Below are 22,762 nucleotides of genomic sequence, written 5' to 3' on the forward strand. Positions count from 1 at the left end.
AGCACATTTAGCCAGGCTCCTAAACTCCAACCCTCACACAGCCTGCTTCACCTGCTATTTGTTTTCCCAAAGACCAAGACAGACTTACTAGGAGCTTTTCCGGCAGACAACGCGCCGCTTTCTTCCTCCTGAAGATTCCAGGTAACCCTTTTCACTGGTGCTTTAGATTTCAACAGAGGACCCTGAGGTACCACCTCCAGTTCGGGCTTATTGAAATTACTGTCTTTTTCATTTGACACAAGGCACTCATCTTTAACATCTTTCACACAATCTGTTATTTCGCTTCTGGATGAACTTTGAATTGGTGCAGCCTCAGTCTGAACTTGCATGGTAACTTCCTTCTTCTGAGGTGGTTCCATCAGAGATGGACACACGGCAGCGTTTTCTATTTTAACTGTAATCTTGAGGTTTGTATTGCTACAGCTACCAAGCGCTGCTGAATCACTATTATTCATTAATTCTTTTTCAGCTAAAGAGTCCACACTGCCAACTGAAACAGAAGTGCTTGTGTTCTCTGGTGCAGGGGATGCAGGTTCATCTGTCATGTCCTCACAGATCTGTTCCACCTTTATACTCTCCTGGGGCTCCCTCAGTTGTACTGGGATCTCTGCCTGTATTTCCTCCTCAAGTTTGATGTTTGGTTGGATGGTTATGGAAATCTGTTCTAGTGCTAGCTCCTCCTTAGGCTCTTCTTTGAAGGAATGGGGTTGTTCCAGACACCTGGATACGTTTTCTACAGGAGGCTTTTGATCCTCTTCTGGGGAAGGAAAAAGTGCGGTCTCTTTTGATTTGTGTTTTCTTTCTTTGGAACGTGACCTCGATCGTGGTCTCTTCTCCTTTGACTTGGTGCTTTTGTGCTCCCGAGACCGAGACGCAGAGCGAGACCGGGACCTCCACTTTCTCCTCTCCCGAGACCTGGATCTTGATCTCTTTCTCTCTCTGGACCTCAAGCTACTATCTTTGTCGTATCTCTCATAGCTTTTGTCCCTCCTATGTTTCCGCCTCTTAGTCCTCTCAATACTATTTGACCGGGAACGCTCCCTCCGTCTGGATCTTGATCGAGACCGTCTTTTCTTTTTCCTATTTTCGTAGAACTCTGAAGTACTTCCAGGGCTCCCTGAACGCGACCTAGATTTCCTTCTCTCCCTAGACCAGGAAGCTTTTGCCTTCTTATCCTTGGTTTTACCCTTCATTTTCTTTTTTTTAGATCGCTCATGACTACTAGAACAGTCAGTAGAAGACCTCCTGCTCTTGGGTTTCAACGTGTGTGTTTTGCTGTGCTCCTCTTCACTTGACCAAGAGGTGGACCTGGAGCTTCTGTCCCTTGAGCGTGCTCTATCCCTAGATCCTGATCGGGATCTCTTACGCTCTTTGACAAGTGCCTTTTTCCTTTTCGTCTTCTTCTTGCTTCGGGAACTGGAGTTTGAACGAGATCTGGAACGTGATCGCCTCTCTGCCTGTTCTACTTTTTGGACTTTTTGCTGCTCATCATTCTTTGATGGGCTGGCTGGTTCTAGTTTCACATTAATATTAGATCTAATCAATTCTTCAGCATTAAAGAACACATTAGGGCCTTCTCTGCTTTCCTCCTTTAAACACTCTGCATTAGAAATTCGCTTAACAGCAGTAGAAGTACAAGGACTGCTTAGAAAGTCTTCCTCATCCACATTTTCTTGTTCCTCTGCATCAGAGATCTGTTCAACAATCCTACTTTCTACTGTCACATCATCATGAGACTCTGCATTACTAGAAGGTACATCAGATTCAGCCCCAGAGCCAAATATATTTTCTACTGTGTAAGGGGTAAAACGACGGACAGTTTGAAACGTTTGAACTTTTGGATTTTCAATGGAAATAGTCCTGGTAATATTAGTCAGCGGGATCCCTGAGCCAAGCCTCTCAGGACTGCTGCTTGCTGAACTTGAGTCTGACCCCGTTGGCTCAAAGGGATCATATATTTCACTTTTGACCTGTTTTTTCTTAACAGAGAAAATAGGTGAAGGACTCTCCTTCTGCTGCACTTTGTCGTCAACAGGGCGGAAGGTGTTACAAAATCCTGGGTTAGGCAGCCTGCTGGAATGTCCTGCATTTCCAGGAATATTAATTTTAAAACTCTCAAAAGAGCCTGGGCCTTTGCCCCTTGAAAGGCCAAGTAGTGATGAACTGCTGTAAGTGCCTGTATCGGTAGAAAGAGATACCCCACTCGTACGCATTTGTTGCTGAGACTCCTTGGCATTTGACTTCTGACTCTCCACCTTGCTACCCTTACCCGTCTGATTAGTGCCCTCTTTACCAGTCAGCTGGGTTATACAGGAGCTAGGGATGTCACAGCTTTGGCTTCCGGCGGGATTTGGTTCCACATGCTTGCTGCTGGTTTCCTTTTTAATCTTTGGTATCCTGGGAAGCTCAAAGATATCAATTCTCTTAGGAGGTGGTTTTAACGGCTGCCTCACAGTTACAGCTTTTGAACCAGAATTCACGTTAGAGCTCAGGGTCTTCGAAGATGCGTCAGAGGGTGCAAAGCGTTTAGAGTTTCCATTAAATCTGGGCATTTCATCCAACTTGGAGCCATGCCTACTCAGACTAGACGTACTGTGAGTTTGAACAGACCTGGGCATCGCTGAATATTCTGATCTGACAGTTGCCTTTTCTGATGTAGCCTGTGCAGGGTTTGTTGCAGGCTCAGTCTTGCTCAATGAGGGTGAAGGTGATGAAAACAAGCTTGATGAGGTGGGTCTGGTGTGAGGATTTGTCCCCGAGGAAACTGAAGGTCCAGCAACGGACCTGCTTGCTGTGGTCCCTGAGTGCACTGCACTTGGTTGAAGGTTATGTCCTGAACCATCATCCACTCTGGAGTCACTTGTCGATTTTCTAGGAAGTGGAGCTATGTCATACAAGAGAACAATTAAGCTGTTCAATACACATTCAGTCATTTCCCCCCAACATTAAAAATTATTAACTCTATACTTCTTTTAAGTTCTGCTTTGGCTTGCGGACGTGCTACACAGTAAGAAGACAGTCCAATAGCTATTATTTTGGTCAGACAGCAATGTTTAATGCTAGACAACTGCATCTTTGAGGTAAACATTAATATTTAGGAAACAAATTATCCTGTTCTGCAGATGTCACTAGATTCATGTTTATTAGCCCATAGTCGCTGCATCATAAAAACTATTGTGGACAGAGGATGCTGTGGGAACTTATTTTAAGCACAGTGCTTGAAGCTTTAATTTGAAGGGATCCTTTCCAAAGATGACCATTCCAAGGGAAGACAGCTGAAGATGCTAACATGTATTCTAGAGCCATATCTTTGGAAAAGAAACATCTTGCCAAGGTCGTTATCACTGCTCTTCAAATCAAAGTACACTTCACAGGCAAGGAAGCAATGCAGGAGAAATGCCAGAAGAATTGGGTACTAAGATACCTCTGCTCTAACACTATTTGTTATAGCAAAGGATAAAACTACGGTGCAGTACTTCTGAAGGCAGAAAACTACCTACAAAATCCTCCAAAAACACTCCAGCTCTGCCATTAAAACAGAAACAAGCAGCACTATTTCAGAGCACATGAGAATCTTATCACTTCGAGTACTGCTGGTATCGAGTGCTCCCATCCAACGTATCCAAATGCTCAGTAAGAGTATCCACGTGTCCGAAACTACATAGCCTATAGGACAGGGGCAGATGTGAATAATACAAACAGAGTAGTTACAGCATGACAGAAGCAGCAAACCCTTACCTGCCTTCTTTGCTGTCAGCGAGCCGTCTCTGTTGATGACCACATCCGAACTACTCATCATGAGGAAGCTCTGCCCAGACAGGATACTTCCCAGCAGGTCAGGCACAGGGGCAGCTTCTGCTTCTTGATCAGGACTCAAGGCAGGTACACTGCTTCTGCATGTTTCAGAGGGGTTACATTTCCTTTACTCTTACAGCACTTGTTCTATACACATACATTACATTAAAAAAAACCAAAATCAACCATCAAGGGCAGGAACAGAAGTCAGCCAGGGAAGCTCACTTATAATTTTGGCTTCACTAGAGTCATTCAGCTCCCACTTCCCTCCAATAAGTAGAAGTTGAAGCATTTAGTTATTTCCTACAGGAACACCACAGAATAGAAAAGCATGTAATTGGACCAGAAACCTTTGGTAAGCAAATGCTTTTCATCATCTTATTTAAGAGCAATGCTCATTGTGGTATGCGGCAAGATTAACTTTCCAGCGTGTTTAAGGTTCATTCTGGAAGCATAAGCCGCTGTTGAGCACTTCACAGCGCTGAACTGCTGCATCCCAGCTGTCTCTTCTCCCCACCCAACCAGGATCACAAGTCTATTCCTCAGACCTACACTGCTATTTAAAAAAACTGATGCAACTTAAATCGATGTTTAGCATCAATTGTTAGAATTCCCAGATGCCTACTGGTAGGGTACTTAAGAGCACAGCGCAGGAGGAACTACACTGGAAAACAGCGGCAGTGCTCCCCCACGTGGGGCAGCACAAGCTCCCCTCCTTTATGCACTACTCAGTCTTGAGAAATGGTTTATAGCTATAACTTCTCTGATCTTGAAACACCATTTTACCGGGATTCCTATTTTATGGACCAAGGTCATAAAGACAAAAAAGAGAGGGAGGGGGGGAAAATACCACCCAAACTTTTTTAGTTTTTGTTTGCTTGTGTGTTGATGTTTTTTAAAAAAACTTCCGAAGGGTTCTGATATATTAAGGGACCAGTAGACTCAGGTCTTCCAGGGAGCTGTGCTTCATTTCTGGATAACAACAAAGCAAGCTTTCCAAACAGAACTTACACCAGAAACCTGCGATAGCATACAACAGAAAGACAGAACAGGATGGGTAAAAGCACTGGCCTCCCAGACCAGACAGAGAAACTCACCATATTCCAGGCAAATCATAACTCTAGAAAAGCTGAATTTCAGCTAAATAGTTCTGCCTTCTGAAAGCCATGCTATCCAGGCTACCTCAGAGGACAAGGAAAGTTTCCTGAAAGGCTTCCTTCAGGACAGACATGGGAAAAGCAGAGGAATATTCAAAGTTATCATGGAAATACACTATCTTAATCCTGATAAATAAGTCTTTGCTGTAAGCCAGATACCTAGCTGTCCTCTAACGCAGATCTCAAATCTTTTCATCAATTAAGTCGAGCCCTGCATTTCTCCTAGCTGTTCGGTTCTCCTCGCCTTGCAGTTTTCTGTGATTCAGTTTGTACTTGTTCCGGTCATTGCTCCTCTCCCTTTTCTCCTCACCATGCTCCTGCTCCCTCTGTCCCACTCCTCCGTGCTGCATCCCATGGCCCCGGCCCAGTGAGGCAGCGATGGGCCTCCCTACATGCTCTGGCTGGAGCCTCCTTCAGCTGCAACATCACACACCCAGGCTTGTAACGCTCCCCAAGCGGTGCCAGGGCACGCGATTCACACAGGGGCGGACACCCACCAGACAGCGAAGCAGCTGTTAAACTGAGGGTTCAAAGCAGACTGTCATCTCTCAATTTTCTGAGCTCCAAATGGCAGAGGAATTGGGTGATGTGAGTACATTCCTCATTTCCTCCTTTGGATGTGCAGGCAATTGCACCCTACTGCTCAGGGCGGGCCAATAACTGGCACTGCAGAGCACAAAATGAGTGTGTAACTAGATTCCCCTGCCCTCTCAAATAAAAAGACTGGCTTTTAAAAGTTAACGAGCCTAGGGATTGTTTAGTAACTCCACTAGTATGTTTAAAATCACAAACTAAGTGAAAAGAACCAGGATTATGGTGGAAAGATGAATCTGAAAGTTCAATGCAAGAATTAGAGCTATTAAGGAAGAAAAAGTGTGGGTCCTTCAACATAAAGAGCAATTCTTGCATAAAATGTTACAGTAATTTATACACATACACCCCCCCACACACATACACACACACATTCAAAATGCTCAGGGTAAGAAAAAAATTAAACCAGGATTGTCACTTAGGTTGCTTTTTTGTCAGGGCAATTACACAATTAAAAGAAAAAACAAACAAACAAAACAAGAAACACCCCACTTGAAAGATTTTTTTTTACCTGGGAAGTCCTACAGAAATAGGTCTAGCTACAGGACGATGAGACCTCAGTGCCGACTGCGAGAGAACTCTTCTTTTGGCACTCACTGGTGAATCTGGATTTGCTGGAACATCGTCATTACTGTGGGTAAAAAAAATTGAAACACCAACACGTGAATTTTTTCATGTCAAATGTATGGAGTAGGATCAATAGAGAAGATATGGTTAAAGAAGAAGTATCATTTATTACAATATATACATAAGACAACTTCTACAATATATTTGCTTTCTGCGACTAAGTAAACAGGACAGTATAACTTAGATTCAAATATAGTTTTTTTGGTTTTGGGGTTTTTTTAAACATTAAATGGGCGGTGTTCTTCTAAAAGGCAGCCAAACAGGTTTATTTGGTGGAAAACTAAATTTTGACAACACTAACTTCAGACCCCTCTCCTCAGCTTCCCCCTTCCAAAACCTAGGGCTTAAGGGTAAAGACTATGACATAGTAAGATTTCACTTTGCTTTAAAGTATCTGGAAAAGGGGAAAGAGAGAGAAGCATAGAAGGTTCTAGAGGTCTACTGAATTCTACATTACATTACTGTGCACTGTATACCAAAAATGCTGGCTATCTGTAGTTAAAACTAGTAAGTAATAACTGATTAAGATCTGATTCCTTCAGATTCTGGCCTTTGAATAACCTCATGGAAACCCTGGTTAAGCCTTCTGAGGCCTATCATTTTGGCAAACCTCTTTAAAGAGGGAAGAGAAAAAACAAATAGGCCAAAACATTATTCTGAGTTGCGTATACACAGTTGTCTTCAGATCTGAGATTTATACTACTTGCAATAAGTCACGAGCTCTTTTCCAAAGTATAACCCAATACATCAGCTTCCTAAACCTCGCAATAGCCAGGTTTCAAATATTCACAAAGATATGAATATACCCATACGCACACACAAATACACTGATGCTCGTGAAATTATCAGGTCCTCGATCATAATCTGAAGTTATTTTACCTTTCGTAAGGATCCAATTCATAGGGATCTCCAAACACAGACAGAGAAGCTGCACCGATATCTGCTCTCATAAGACCAAGCGAGGGCTCTGCTGCTTTGTATATGGAAGGAATTGAGGCGCCACGCATGGGTCTACCGAGACCAAGAGTTCTTGCAATACGGGAGCGAGTAGTAACCTCATTTTTTACCTGCACAGATAAAGAAACTAGGTTATTTATATCTATGTATTGCAAAAACAAGCTTCTGTCAATACCAGAAGTACAACATACTATAATGGTTTATGAGTGCAAAAATGCCATTAGAGAAGTGGCCCTTAGAAGCTATGGCAGTTTGGAAGCATTATTTTAACTTCGATTTTGGCTTATCTGCCTAGTTCACTGGCTGAGATTGGGAAGCATATTAGGGTAGATGCACATCCTGTGTTTAAAGCTCCAGATTCTACCGTTAACCAAAGTACAGTGATCAGGATATTACCAACTCCGCTCTACAGCGCCCTGTAACAGAAGTGGTGTGCAGTTATTTTATATTTTTGTTTTAAAACATTTATTAAACTTCCAATCATAATCGGTATGTCACTTTCTACAGAGACTGCACACACTAGAGCTAAGGAAGTATCCTCTAGTTCAGGTAAGTCAAGACAAAAGTCAAGCTGGTGCAGAATACTCAGTGGAGTTCAAACAATAACACTGTCCACAGCTGAAGAGGGATTTTAACAGCCCTCACAACTAATTAACTGGGTTTGCAACAACACAGACACAAGTATCCATAGCCTACTAAAACAAACAGGAGGAAGCGGTGGCAACTTTAACCGAGTTTGTATCAGCATCAAGTAAACACTACAGCTTAATGGCAAAAGCTTAACACAAAGCCTGAAGGACACACTTTACAGAGTGATCCCTGCAGCTCAGATAACAGGTTTTGTCAGCAACCCAGCAGGCCGGCCTGGAAGTTATAATTTATTTCCATGCACAATGTCTTCCTGGGCCCGCACATACTTCCACAGAAAGAGGTGATCTTGTTACCACTATAAAACAGTATTTTCCCACTGAACCCCGTGCAATACTGCTTTTGTGGATTGGATGGCTGAAAAATAGGAGAGATTCTGATACCGGCAGAAACTCACATGTGATCTTATTCTCATCTTTTTCCCCCTTCTCTTCTTCAGACGCTTGCGCCTCTTCAGCTGTGTTCCTGAACTCTTCTTCCCAACAGCAGATTTCGTCTGAGTTCTTTTTTTGCCTGCTACTTTCTTCCTCCTACCTGATGGGACAGAGGCAACCAAGTACCCAGCTGAGTGCTGGCACTGCGTTTTACCCACTTTTTCACATCCCCATGGCACACAGAGCAGCTCAAACAGAGGTATCTACAATGTGCTACAACAGTAGAAAACAGCATAGTAGAAAAACTGAATTAACTTAACCTAATTAACTTAAAAGTGACCTTTAAACTGAACAGGCATATTTCTTGGAAGGAAAAGAAAATACACCTGGCATATTTGTGTAGCTACAGAGGTGTGGCAGACTACAGCTGCTCTAGAGTATTTAGTATGACTTGGGCTTTCCCTTCCAAAGCTTTTATTTTCACAGATGGGAACTACAGAAGGATTCCAATGCCCTTACCTGTTTTTCTTTTCTGCCTTGGAGTTCGTGGTGTAAGAGGTCGCTGGTAGATGGCTGTGTTTAGGCCCGCTACAACTGCCTCAATTGTTTCATCCAGAAGAGAGGACATGAGGTACCTCGGCACATGCTGCATGCGGGATTAGAAGTTATATGTTACCGGTAAAGATCAGCTTCAAGATAATTATAGAAGCATTTGATGAAAAATGAATTTTGGATTCAGATGAAAAGTGCCCATGACATCTTCCAACACAAACCAAGGTGCCAGTTAGGTCACTCTTCTCATCTATTGACTGTCTTGTTAAGTGGAACCTGACCTTGCTTTTCAGGCTCACTCAGCGCTACAGATCATGGCTAGTCTAACTCAGGTTCTTTTCAATGAAAACAATCCCACACATTCACACAGCAGAGTTTTCCCAAACCCACCCAAATAACCTCTGGCTCCTCAGAGGCAAATAGAGGCAAAGACAAAAAAGCCAAAAGCATATGGGTCCCCCACCTTAAGCACCTCATTCTTTAGTCGCATTCACCCTAATGCCCTGTGGTCTTGTACAGAGGCTGCACCCCTAGCAGTGGCATTTCAGACACGCGCTTCATGGATCTCACCACCACAGTAGCCGTGAGCCTCCAGAGTGTCACTTAACTGCGGTAATCAGGGGCTGCTCCTACAAGGTTCAAACTCTTCTTCCCTCTGTAGGTTGACACGGGGTCAGCCACGTTTAACACAGTTAAACACACTTGAAGTGTACAGAGCCTGAAGCACCAGGCTCAGGGGGTGAACTCAAAGCCTCCTTGGCTGAGCCAACACAGCACCATTTCCTTTCCTTGGAAAGGGGCAAGAGTAGTCTTCTCTAAACAGCTAGGCTAAGTGACATGCTTATATCAACCGCATTCATAAAGTGTTTCTTCTACCCCCTTTATTCAAGCCACTACAACATATCTGGTGTTGATAAGTTTCCTATGAGCGGAGTAGACGCCAAGATGCTCCTGACGATGCAGACCATTCGCTGTGCTTACTTCCTACAGAAGCACATGCATCGGATTATATATAACGACACAAGAACTAGGGAACCTGCTTTAAAGCATCTCATGGTGGCAAACAGCATCAAACTGCAGAATGGATGCCAACGAAATGCGTCAGCAGAAATGTTTCAATTCGTCTTAACATAGCGGTAATTTCACCAGGCTTCACTCTTAGCATTTCTAACGTATGCTCCAAACTATTTTTACTGAGCTGTTTTTATTAGGACGCCACTGTTTTAAAGTACTGCAGGTGCCAACAGATTCTATATAAGCTTCCTTGATTTGGAGGAGGACAAGATGAAATAAGGGAAGCCCTGAACATTAGTCTAGTCAAAAATACTTATTTTCCTAGAAAAACCAGGTAACCACCGCTATTTTAGGCATGTACAGAATAACACGAATTGCAGAACAAACCCTCTGCTTTCTGAATACTAGAGCTTTCCAAGAATCTGAAATCAGCATCTCTCTGTATGCTTTGAGGACAACAGCTTAAGCTCTTCTTGTTAACCAGCAGAATTAAGCTTCAGTCAGCTCAAAGTATGAACTAGAATAAAATGTGCCTTTATTTAAAGACAAAGTGAAGTAAGTAATAGTACCTTTCCAGGTATAGTTTGTAATAATCTCTGCAGATTGAGAAGTGGAGCTGGGAATGGCTTCTTGAATGGGAAGTACTTGGCACCCAGGCTCGCACTACTATGCAACGGTAAAGTCCCCGGGCACCACCTCTCTCATCTGCAGGGAGACGGCTACACACTGTATTTCTAGAACAGGTAGGGAGAGAAAGAAAAGCACTAGCAGTTACCTTGCAAGTCTTTCACCTCAAACAATGCTCTGCCATTGCGGTTTTCTTAAGCATACAGTCCTGACAACTTGGATGCAACTGCTCAACAAGAATGCATCAAACCATCGAGTTCTCCCATTTTATTAATTCTTTTAAACCTGAGGTAAAAAGAGGCCCAAGTTTGGAGACAGCGGATTGTATCCAAATACGATGGCCTCTACCACGGAGGAGGTAATGAATTTAAGGACTACTGACACACTCTGGGGAGGTCCTAAAATCATTCAAAAGGTAACGCTAAAAACCTCAGGCAAGCCAGATCTTCACTGGTGGAAGAAATTTCAGACTCTATTTACAGCTTCAATAAGATCATTCTGGATTTGCTACAGATTTCCCTCCTCCCATTATAATGGTTTTGATGAGAAATTCAACAGGTAGACTTTGGAGAGCTGATGAACAGTCTACTATTCTTTCCAGATGGCAGGAAGGTAAGATAATAACAGAATATATCCTTCCCCCCAACTTCCCCCAGATTTCAACATTTTGTTTTGCTTCCCATATGCCAGTCTTCATTTACTTTTAATTTTTCTTCCCAAAGTTAAAGAAAATAAAAAAACTTGGGCACGAAGTTGAGGCACTTCACAGATCTTAAGTGCATTTTGTTTTTCTTTCTCACCCAACCTCTACAACTGGAAATTAAGGGAAAGTTTAATCCAACTAACCTCTCACCTCAAACTCAATCTTTTCCCAGTCTTACCCACCCTACTACAGCCTTTGCACCAGACCCAATTGGAAATCCACAGCCAACTGAATGACCTGAAGAAACACTTAATTTTATCCACTCTTCCTTTCTCTATCTTTTCTACAGTTTCCTACCTTTGGAAAAAAAATGACTTAATATAATCAAAGCAAATTACATGTGTTATTGTCAGATAAAAAAACCTCCTACTTCCATAGAATCATGGAGTTTGAACAGGACCTCAGGGTGTCCCTGAGGATCGCAGCTCAGGAGGTTCAACCCCTTAGTCAAAGCTGGATCAACACTGAATTCAAACAAAGTCACTAAAGACTTTCTTCCAGCAGGTCTTGAAAAATCACCAAGGATAGAGATTCCAAAATCCCTGTGGGCAACTTGTGCCCATACTTCACTGTCCTCAGTTTTTCCTTATGTCAAGCCTGCATTCAGAGCTTTTAGTATTTCAAGCATTCCTAGTCAATTCAACAGCAACATGAAGAAGCTGTTAATGTATTATTAGTCCTGGAGAGGTTATTCACAGGTTCTGCTTTTACAGTAAGTCGTAGTCAATTCCTGTGACAATTAAGGCTTTCAGTAGTAATGTAAGTGAAAGGTGGAGTACTGTGGCTAAAGCCAAAGGGCAGACAGGAGACCCCCAAGTTTGAAAACTTTTGTTTTGCAGTGCACTAATTGTTACCTCAAGGATCCCAGTTATTCCAGCCAGTGCCATCTGAGTTGTTCCTACTTTTTCAGTAAATGGTTTCATGAGTAAAAGAATCTCTTGGAGCCTGGGTATTTGGGGGTACCTCCTTGTGTAGTTTTCTCCAGTACCTACTAATGTCATTGAATTCTCACTGCAACATCAGTGAGGGCATCTGATTGTGTCTCTCCCCTCTTTCAGATGCAAATTGGCACAAATACAGAAGCCATAAAAATATTGTTTTTCTCTCTCCAATTTGGCTGAAGTTAGCCAGCAGGTTAAACTGTTATTAAGGAGACAGGAGGACAGACAAGCAAATACACAGATATCAAATAAACAGGCCTTGTCTTCTCAAAGCATGCTAAAATTCTAGCAGTAGTGCACAAACAGCAAATTAACATCCTCTGGAAATAGGAATAAAATTTTGCTCATGACTGGGGTGGTAAAAATGCAGATTAAGAAAGGAAAGTACTGCAATTGTCAAATTAAATTAGACAGTCTCGGTTATGTGCTGCCCAGCCACTTGTGCTATGCCTCAATAAAAACAAACAAATGAAAACAACTACTAACCATTTTACCTTGGACAGTCAACACTCAGGCTGCTTAGCTATTTAAGCTGGGGACTTGTTTCAGCTCTCCCACAAGGCTCTTTCAAAGGCTCATTAAACAAATACTTTTAAATACCTGAATTTGTTGCGCAGTTGTTATCCGATTCCTGTTTACTGTCGCCCTAACTCGTTCGCTTTGCCGAGTCCTGGCTATAGCTCGGGTTCGGACGTGAGGGCGCAGCCTGCTAGTGGTAGGAATAACATCAGCCACAAGGGCAGCAACCTCTTCTTCGCTCACGTGATCTGTATCTTGAAAGAAAAGATGCCTGGATCATTTGTCTTTCTACAGGTGGAAGAATCCAGACAAGATATTCTCTCTCTCAAGCTAATCACCTCCAAATGCAGAAATTCTCTCTCGAGAAAGAATGAACACAGACACCAGCACCACTGCTTCAGACTGTTACCCAGAAAGAGGATTTTCTAAGTATCAAAAGTTGCTGCTACACTGGCAATCCAAGGTCAGGATAATAAAAAGATTCCTTCTAATGCAATACAGTGACGTTTCATTATGCTTTTGGGCTAGCCTTGGGAAGGTTAAAGAATGCTTATATGGAGAAACTCCACATTTTATAACGTGGATCAAAATTTTAATAAACAAGATTCCCTTCTCAGTCAGTAAGTTGAAGAGATGATGTCTATCAAAACAACTGTTTTAAAATAGATCAACCAGCTGCTCCACATCATCTAAATCAGGAGAAAAATATCTATTTTGACTGGACAACATCAAACCCTTACCTGCAACAGCACTGATACCCATGGGGGCGCAGGCTGGACAGAACCATTCGTCTACAGGGACTTCACTCAGAGGTGGATTAAGGCATTCCATGTGATACCTAGAGAAGGGAAAAATAAATATAATAAAATTAAATTAAAATAAAAAAAAGGTGTGCTCTATCCACACACTATATAATGTGATCATCCCACATGCAAAGACATTTACTTAAGCTTGAAACCATGGTTTATGCATCTGCCTCTTTCAATCCCCAAAGAAACAACCCTACCTGATGTCTTTGAATCTAGATGATATTTTGATCATTTTAGGCTCAAAAAAGCTCAGAAAAGTGAGTGTGTTTGCCCTCATTGTTTCCTATGTACCTGGTATTTGAACCCAAGCTGCAACAAGTGTACTGACAGAGCCAAAACTGATGGTGGCAATGAGAAAAGAGAGAGAATGTAAAAGCACTGGGAGACAGACAATCTGGGAACAACATCACTTCCCTGGAACAGACACAATATTAATGTAACTGGTACTTATGACCACTTTATTCTGCATACCAGACACAGGTCAACTGCAATGCCTTGATACACTGAATACATGCACTGCATCCCGTGTGTACCGGGTGTTATGAAGAAAACAACCGGCAATAGGGATTTCTGCCTAACTGCACAAGGTAGGATTCAGAGCTTAGTTCAGTCACACTGCTTGCAGGACTGGAGACTAACCACACAATCTTTAAAAACACCCTACAGAGAACTGTGTTCATCCTGACCAAATTTCAAAGGGAAAGAAGAAAGCATGATGCTCCCTTAGCCAAACACTGCAAAGTGTTCTTCTCTACTTCACAGACTGAACAGCTAGACTGAGCAGTCTCACCAACCACTTAGAGAGAAGCTCTCCAGAAAAGCTTTTTAACACTATCCAACTTCAGTTCCACAATTTGTTCCATTTGCAGCAGTTAAAACACATCCAAAGCTACATGCGTCAGTAGCACAGAATTTTTTTGAAGTAACTCATATTCAAGCAACACAGCTAAAAAGATTTAAAACAGATTTCTCAAGTAAGCGAGGTGCTTCCCGTGAAAACTGAGTGCTAAGGCCAACATGCCCAGCCAAGGAACACTGGGAGACCATGGCCTTCAAGTAAGAGCTTCAAATTAGCAGCGTTTCTACAACCAACTTTGTTGTTCTTTTTCTAGAAAGAGGAAACCCTCCTGTTATTTCTGATACAGTGCAGCACTCGACGCAGAAGTCAAGTGAGAAGGGTGAAGCTCTTTTTCCTTTCCACACCAAAATTCACTATCTGGTAACATACTGCAGTGCCTACGGCAAGGAAATGGAAGGAGCATCCACCTGAGACTCTAACCCCATCTCCCAGCAACGCAAAAAACTGCAGGGAGTTAATCTTCCTTCCACCCACCACCCTGGCTTCAGATTTGTCTTTCAAAACCTGTTCCTACTAGACTCAATTTACAACTATCAACTAAATTATCAACTATCAACTTACAACTAAATATCATTTTTATTATAAAATATATTAACTGTCAATACAAACTGGGTTATTCTGTTCCTCTTGCATAACAGATTACATCTTAACAGAAAGGATTTTTTCCACTTTTTTTGCAGAGGCAAGAAGGTTAGATTGAAAAACTGTTTGCAACAAACCATTACTTTAAAAAAAAAAAAGTAACAGTATTTTTCTTGTCTGATGAAAAAAAAGAGCTCCTTTTCCATTGTCAGCTACCAGGAATGATATAACTTCCCCAAAGTAGTATTCTGACAAGTAATATTGTTAAGTTCAGGCTAAAGTCATAAAGAAGTACTTGTAGCAAGAGCTTCATTATATATATTTTGGATTATCCATGAGATTTTCTAATGTCACATTATGACCCAAATGACAGGCAAAGACTTTCAGCCCTAAACCCTCGGACAGCAAAGAACCTATTGCAACGGCTATTATGATCTTCTGATCTCCTGGAGAGAGAAAAACTTAATCATTGTAATTAAACTCAAGGCCAAACCTTATAGATAGGGAAGGTATTATCTGTTTTCACAGAAAAATTAAATAATTGATTTTTATGCACACACATTCTCTCAGATTCATTCATTTGCACTCTTGCACCTAGCTGCTCACAAGAGCCAAGACTGACTGCCTGAGGAGCCTGGCCAGGATCACGCGCACGCAACACGAAGGACAAGAGACACTGGCCATCGAGGCCTCATCGCATCTCCTGGGTTCTTTGTGACCGGCAGTGATGAACTGATTTTGGACTTGCTTTTCATACCTTTTAGGAATGGATGCTGTTTGGGATCTTTTGTCCAATTATTTTGTTTCAGTCCTCACGAACCATAAGGAAAACAAGACATTTGTGAAATTCAGGAATTTTAGCCGTGAGTATTTGGCTATAGATCTAGCCCTGGTCTTCCTCTTCTTGACACCTTATCTTTAGGTCAGTGAGTTCCTTTCCTCTTCTTGCTATGTGATCACTTTAATGAAGACGTGCATACAATTAATTTACTTAACCCTTGCACTAGGGTCTAGACACGCACACTTCTGCATTCACACTAACCATCATGCTTATTGTCACGTTACAAATCCCTACAGTTCAGAAAGTTAGACTGTCACGTTCCAACAAGACTTAAAGTGTCTTCACTGGAAGAGAATTTGATTACTTAAACTGTAAGATTACTTAATTCATTAGTCATAGCATGATACCACACAGATTAAGTATTGTGAAAAAGCCATATTAGGTTAAAACACTACCAAGTCCTAAAAATGACAGTAAATTTGGACTTAACAGCCTTTCTGAAGCCAGTGCTGCCCCCCATATTGATGGAAAGAGACAGGATGTCATTGGCTATAAAAATTTTGGCAAAAAGTAAATGATGAAAATTTTACTCCAGCACCAGGTCAGACTGAGAACAGAGGAATAAAACTAAGACTTGAAGCAAGCTATTTTACATTTTTCTCAGCCACAGAGAGCTAGTAGAGACTGTAAGCTCTTTCTTCAAAAAGTGTTTCCAAAGCTGCTAATTCTGGAAGCTTTTATAGATAACTAACTTTAGGAACATCAGACTAAAAAAAAAAAAAAAAAACAAAAACCACCCAAAACCAAGAACTATACCAGGCTTGAAAAACAATTAAAAAGATATATATATAATCAGTATTGAGAGACCACAAAGGAAGATCTGAAGCAATACCTTGAGTAAGTCATAAGACTTACGAGAGTTCAGAAAGAACTGAAAGACTTGAGATCAGATAAGACTTATGAAATGTTGCGTTAGTTCAAGTATTTTAGACCACTTGCTCAGTGTTCTGATGATATGCTTAACAGGATTTAGTGTTCGTGATTTTGTCTCTTCTCCAGGAAGTGAATCAATTTATATGGAGACTACAGAATACAAAGACAAAACTAGACTTATTAGGTGTCAATTAAGCTTGCTACAAGTCATTTTTTAAAGATTATTTTGCCTACTCATTGCAAGCAAGTATCTTGCTTTGTTTGATGAGTGAGTTTCAACATTGTCAAATGACAGTGTTGCAAGATTAAGACAGTATAATAGCTTTAAATTCTACCAGAGACTGTAGACCCAAAGTCATGTTCAATGTCTTGGTGCCTCTACAGGAACACTTCAAGTTACTTTACCTAACACCTTTTTTTCTTGATTGATAAAATAGAGACAGAAGTATACAAGAGAATCATCTAATAGCCTGAAGAGAGGAGCAAGGAGCAGCCCACAGACCAGATGTAGCCTGTGGACCATATGCCAGCCAGCCCTGCAGTACCATTTGCAATCATACGAGTGCTATATACATTTCAGCTTTTCTTACCCTGCATCACAGCCGTCACACAGCAGCAGACGATCCTCACGGTCACTCCTGCCACACACCTCGCAGAAGGTTGGATCATCCTCTCCATCGTTACCCTGAGTTTTTGTGTTCTCAACAGGAATCTAAAGGTGAGAGCGTGCCACATTTTATGCAGAACCTGTCACTTCTAAAATCTATTGTTGCATTAGCAGTAACTGCAGTAAAATCTAAAAGTAAACCAACTACAGCAGCTGGCGCATACCAGAATCTTATTTCATGCAACACAGCTAGGACACGATCAAATACTTGAAAAACACCAACTATCTTCCTTGTTTATGTTAAGTCAGACAGAGAGAACTTTAGAAAACCGGACTTTAAAAACAGATGAAACCAAAATTCCCCACATAAAGTTGAAAGTAGTTTAAAAGCAGGGGTGGGAGAAGGGAGGGAGAAAGCAAATTTGAATGTTTCTCACTTTTCTGATATGGGTTTGATGCTGCAGCTATTCATTCCCCTAAGTCAAAGAATGAATCAACTGCATTTTTTCTAAATTATTTTGCGATTAAAGTGTTAATTCCACTTCTGCTACAATGCAAACATTTAATGAGCTTGCTGTCTTTTCATAAACTTCTGAAGTCCCTGAATGACCCCCCAGAACAAATGTGTTCCTGACAGTAAAAAAGGACAATGACAGCTCCTCAATATTCTTTTGAGAGAGACCACCAGCAGACTGAATTTGTGCCTCTAAGAACAGGACTACTGCTTTGTCTCTTTCCTCTTACAAATCTAACTATTACACAATATAGCTGATGACAAGGCATAAGGAACAAATCAAGTGTGTTTAATCTACATTCTTCCTATTTGTGTTACAACAGGATTTGTAGCATGCTGGGCATTTTCTGCTTATGAGCAGGCTTCATAGAAGACCTTAGAGTCAAATGTCCATTATGCAAAACAGGCAGTTATGAAAAACATTTTTCTTCCTATCAGAGTCTAAATTGCACTTTAATTCATACACAACACTGCAAAAAACAGGGTTAAGGAGGAAGAATATTTTTAACAGGTCTGTAAAAGGCAGTCTCAAAATAGCAGGAAAATAACTCATACAGATAGCACATATCAGATAAACATGCTAGAAATGTAAGCCTTTGGAGAGCTATTTTGTGGAAGTTTGACTTTTTGTTTACTATAGTAGAAAGCTTACCTTTTTTAAGATTTTACCACCAAAACGTGCCCGAATACTAATGTACTTAAAGAGGATTCGATCCACTGGACAAGAGTTGGCATTCTAGAAAGAAAAATATTTTTATCTTTCCCATACAGTTAATAAGCACAGTTCTCAATTTGTCTTTTTGGAAAGTAATTTTTCAATTACTAGCATAGTAAGCATTTTAACAGCTATAGGTTTTGACAATACAAGTACCTAAAACTGACTTATCTGGTTTACAAACTATGGTATCAGAGAAAACATGCATTTTTAACTACAGGCTATCAGAACTCTCAGAGAACAGAGAAACAGAACAGGACTGGTACAGGGAAAAAATATATCGACACTCCACAAACATGAATCATGCCAAGTAAAGCAATAACTCAAGTCTGTGGGGAAAAAAAAAAGCTTAAAATAAAGCAGATATAAATACTACAGTGACCTGTTCTTACTACAGCAGAACAGAGCGACCAGAGGGGAGAGAGCAGAGCACATCAGAAGGCCACAGGAAAGCAGGAAGAAAACTTACCTTAGACCACTCCACTATGCAGTCCAAGCAGAAGTAGTGGGAACAATTCTCAGGAGTTCCAACAGCCTGATCCCTAAACGTGTTGAGGCAAATCGGGCAGTTTTCACCATCCTCATCAGAGGAAATGTTTGCTCCGTTTATGTGTGGCTCTAATTTCAGAGAATCTGTCATTCCCCCCACAGCAGTTTCAGTTTCCTCCTCCTCTTCCTCATTGTCATCTTCACCATCTTAAAAATGGGAGGTAGAAAACAACTTTCACACGCTGCAAAGCTTCAGCAAGGGAAGGCAGTGGAGAGGGGAAATGGGACAATGACACTGGCTTACAAAGAGTTCCAAATAAGCTTATTTTGTGGGGATGCAAGGACAAAGCACAGCTTCTCCAGTTTGAGGCAACGATTTTTGCCTTTTTTTTTTTTAATCCCATCAGTAAAAAGCACTGAATTATTCTGGCCAAAAATAAAGCCTGACAACGTGACTAGTCTTGCAAGAGATTAAAAGGACAGACAGCTGAAAAACAGCAGACAATCACAGTGACAAGACAGTAGGATATGTCTGGCTATCATCGAACACTGAGGGTGAGAATAAAGTCATCATGAGCCCAGCTTTTTTTTTTTTTTTTTTTTTTTTTTTTTAATAGACACTCTATAGGACAGAAAGTATCAATACACTTACCTGCAGAAGAACAGATTTAAGATCTCACAAATAAAACATGATTCTGGGGTCCAAATCAAAAGGTTTGGGTGCCGAACTGGAGACTGCTTAAGGCAGCTTGATTTTGAGTGAAATTCTCTTTAAAGTCTCAACATCCTTTATCGAAAGGGGTTCATATTTTTTTAGCACAAATTGAGACATATCTTAGGCTTTCCCTAAAACCTGTGAACTATGTTGCAACTTTTCTCTGCTTCTTGAAAACGACCTCAAAACATTTTCACTTTATTTAGACAGTGAAAACAGGGTCCTTGTACAGTCTATTGAATTCTCCTGCTTGGGCATAGGAGAGGATTTTTGAAAAGATTGACTGATACAGTTTTTTGGCACTTCGTGTCAACTTTTTAGTCTGCGCTCAAATCAATCTATCCAATAAATTGGAAAATTGTGCTCTTGCCTTCACAGCAAACTTCAGGATGCGCTGATGAAAAACCATTTGTGTCTATCCAAATAATAACTGAATGCAGCAGTTGCTGAAGTCTGAGCACCTAAAGACTACATTTTCATTGTAATTAATAAACTCAAGCAATATCCACACTCCTTTTTTCAAGAAAAAAAAAAAAAGTCAAGTCTTTTTTCCCCCCTGCCTCGCAAAGTTTACAAGCAATAGCAATTTATTTCCGAAACTCCCCATCACAACTTTCACTTTAGAGCTCCATGCCAAATCAAACTAAAAACAAAACAAAACTCTCAAAAAAATACATGCTTTTCCCGGGGGGGATGACAGACGGACAGTAGGAGCCACCATTGCTCCTGCTTGAGTAGAGAAAGTTCACTTTTACTATCTGTACAACACTTTAGCTAGTGGGTAGCCTTCAAACATACAAACGCTTTAAAAACCTAGGAATTTGGGAATATTGCTCGTTTGTTAATTACTGTAGCATGTGGGCATGTGTCTGGAACAGCAGCATCAGAAAAGCAACCAGAAAGTGACCGTTCTTAAGAGCATCTGTGGATTTGCATTTCATGGTGACTTTTTGGAAGGAAAGCTTTAATCCCATTCTTTCTGTAAAAATGCATTAACAGACCTACCTAATTCTTCATCTTCACTTTCTTCCTTGTCCTCCTCACCTCCCTCCTCCTCAGTGTCATCTTCTTCCTCCTCACTTCCAGTCTCATCTTCTGAATCACAGCTATTCCCATCATTGCTTTCTTCAAAAAGGAAAAGCAAGAGAAAGGAGAAAGTACCTACTTGATATGTGAACACCAAACAGACAGGGAGAACAGTGAAGGACACAGATTTCCATTACATATATAGTGAAAAGCCAGATTTCCTAGGTAAAAAATACTACTTTTCAGTAATATCAAAGCTGCCAAGTCTGAGCAACTCCATGAAGTATGTCAGCAGTTCGAGAGACAGAATTTAGAGGATGAAACGAAAATTTCTCAGGGAAAAAGAAATAAATGGTCACAAGTAGTTCTTTTTGGAGGTTAAAAGATAGGCTTTCAAACCTAGCACTAGCAATGCGCATGCACAGAGAAGATGCGTTTACCTGCTTCACTAAGGAGCGCCAGACTCTGCCTCTTGCCCTTGCCTAGCGCGGCATTCTTGTTTATCAGTTCATCCTGGCTGTCATCATCCATGGCAGGACATTGGGAACCAGCTCCCTGTAAGAAAGCAGACTTCAGTGAGACCACGTACAACCTAAATACGCACAGTGCTGTTGGCCCAGTGGAGAGCGACCGGTGCGCCTGAGGAGACACGAGCGGTAGAACGGACATCACTCCACTGCCAAGGCCCCCACCCAAGTCACTTCTTTATCTGTCAAAGACTAGGGGTCCAGACTGTCCAACTTATTCCCAGCTGGTAATTACAGTGGGCCTTTCTGATTCTTCCTCACTGGCAATAGCCTTCTGGCTGAAAAACAGCATTAGCAACAGTACCATGGAAAACCGAAGCAGAACTTAACCAGGATTTAACCACAAGAGTATTGAGCAATCACCTTTAAGCACTGCTCTTTTTCTCCCCCTTGAAACACTCTTTCTGACTGCAAAGCTTAAGTTAGATTTATGGCGGACTCTGGCTTTGTGCTGCTGAAAAGCAGTTATTACCAGGAATAGGAGGAAGAAAATCATTGATCTGTTTTCCCAGTGCAAATCAGAGGTGACCCAGAGATGAGTGCACCTCTTGTTCAGTGAGGTTTCAGATCACTGCTGAGCTAGGTGAAACCAGCCACTTGCTAAACTCAATTTACGTGCAAGATTCAGCTTTACCTTGTGCTCCTGCGTATCAGAAAAATAGGTAACCAAATCTCCATATCTAACAGGAATTCCTTGCTTGCCCCTGGAAGTCAGAACAGAAAACCTGCAGACACCAAAACCACCCTGCACAGTACCTATAGAGCGCGCAGCTGGAAGGCACCAGAAGTGACTATGCCTTTTGACAGAGGCCAAACTCTTGTATACTCTTCGCTTCAGAATCAGAGTTTACATGCTGTACACACCAGATGACAAAACACATTTCAAATCATCAAAATACTACCTTGCTCAGATCAAAAGAGAGAGGGAGGAAGATGAGGCTTTTTTTTTTTTTTTTAATATACACACAGGCCTTTTCACACCTCTGTCACGAAATACAAAAGTCTCAGCTCTCACAACCATCACTCCACAGGAAGGAGGAGACTCGACGTGGTGCATATTAACGCAGTCAAATGAATCGCTGTGCATCGGCACAGGCTGGCAATAAAACCAACAGTCACCGAGACGTCTCATGATTGAAATGCATAACGACAATCAAACATAGACTTTAATACACAGTGTTACAAAGGAACAAGGACCACTGTAACCTTCTATAAGCAAGTCACAGGTTAATTTAATTGACACAGAGCCAAATGTCACGTCTTAATAAGAAAAAGAAATGGGATTCTTCTACAAATGTGGCAGTAAATTTTCAGTCAGCTGCCTGTTCTCCCACTCTCCTTGCTCCACATCGCATATCTCCATATTAAAATAACTTCTGGAACAAAACATTATGTTTTATTCAAATGCTCTTGATGCATATCTTTACTTGCTCGCTCCCTTTCTGGGCCACATAGCACAGCTCTACGCTTAAGAGCCTTAAAAACGCACTTAAAAATTCACTAAACCAGACTAAACTGTAAATGGACTCTAACGCTCAGGAAAAAAAAAGCTGAAAAGGAAAAAGAGAGGGGAAAAAAAAAAGCTTTAACACAGCCAGGTTCTTCGTGAAGGTTTCTCCCGACTTCATTGAGAATCTTGCCTAGACAGATGATTAAGCTTTTAGCTATACTTGTGACTGTTAACAGGAGTGTTTAAGGAC

The 22,762-nt window shown here is 41.3% G+C and overlaps 1 protein-coding gene across 4 annotated transcripts in view; it reads right to left on the bottom strand.

Annotated features, from left to right (window-relative positions):
• Nucleotides 1-22,762, bottom strand: part of PHRF1 (PHD and ring finger domains 1) — a 32,684-nt gene that overhangs the window by 3,922 nt on the left and 6,000 nt on the right. For all 4 annotated transcript variants that reach the window (XM_026108066.2, XM_064513175.1, XM_064513174.1 and 1 more), the window contains exons 2-14: nt 20,976-21,090; nt 20,515-20,634; nt 18,775-19,001; nt 18,243-18,326; nt 17,060-17,181; nt 13,246-13,343; nt 12,587-12,759; nt 8,669-8,795; nt 8,173-8,309; nt 7,050-7,237; nt 6,055-6,174; nt 3,739-3,893; nt 89-2,884 (exon numbers count right to left, since the gene is read on the bottom strand). In XM_026108066.2, coding sequence (XP_025963851.2) covers nt 89-2,884; nt 3,739-3,893; nt 6,055-6,174; nt 7,050-7,237; nt 8,173-8,309; nt 8,669-8,795; nt 12,587-12,759; nt 13,246-13,343; nt 17,060-17,181; nt 18,243-18,326; nt 18,775-19,001; nt 20,515-20,634; nt 20,976-21,066 — 4,438 coding nt within the window. In that variant the 5' untranslated portion in view covers nt 21,067-21,090. The remainder of the gene's footprint in view (nt 1-88; nt 2,885-3,738; nt 3,894-6,054; nt 6,175-7,049; nt 7,238-8,172; nt 8,310-8,668; nt 8,796-12,586; nt 12,760-13,245; nt 13,344-17,059; nt 17,182-18,242; nt 18,327-18,774; nt 19,002-20,514; nt 20,635-20,975; nt 21,091-22,762) is intronic.

The sequence above is a fragment of the Dromaius novaehollandiae genome, chromosome 5 (assembly GCF_036370855.1).
Source record: "Dromaius novaehollandiae isolate bDroNov1 chromosome 5, bDroNov1.hap1, whole genome shotgun sequence".
NCBI classification, from domain to species: Eukaryota; Metazoa; Chordata; class Aves; order Casuariiformes; family Dromaiidae; genus Dromaius; species Dromaius novaehollandiae.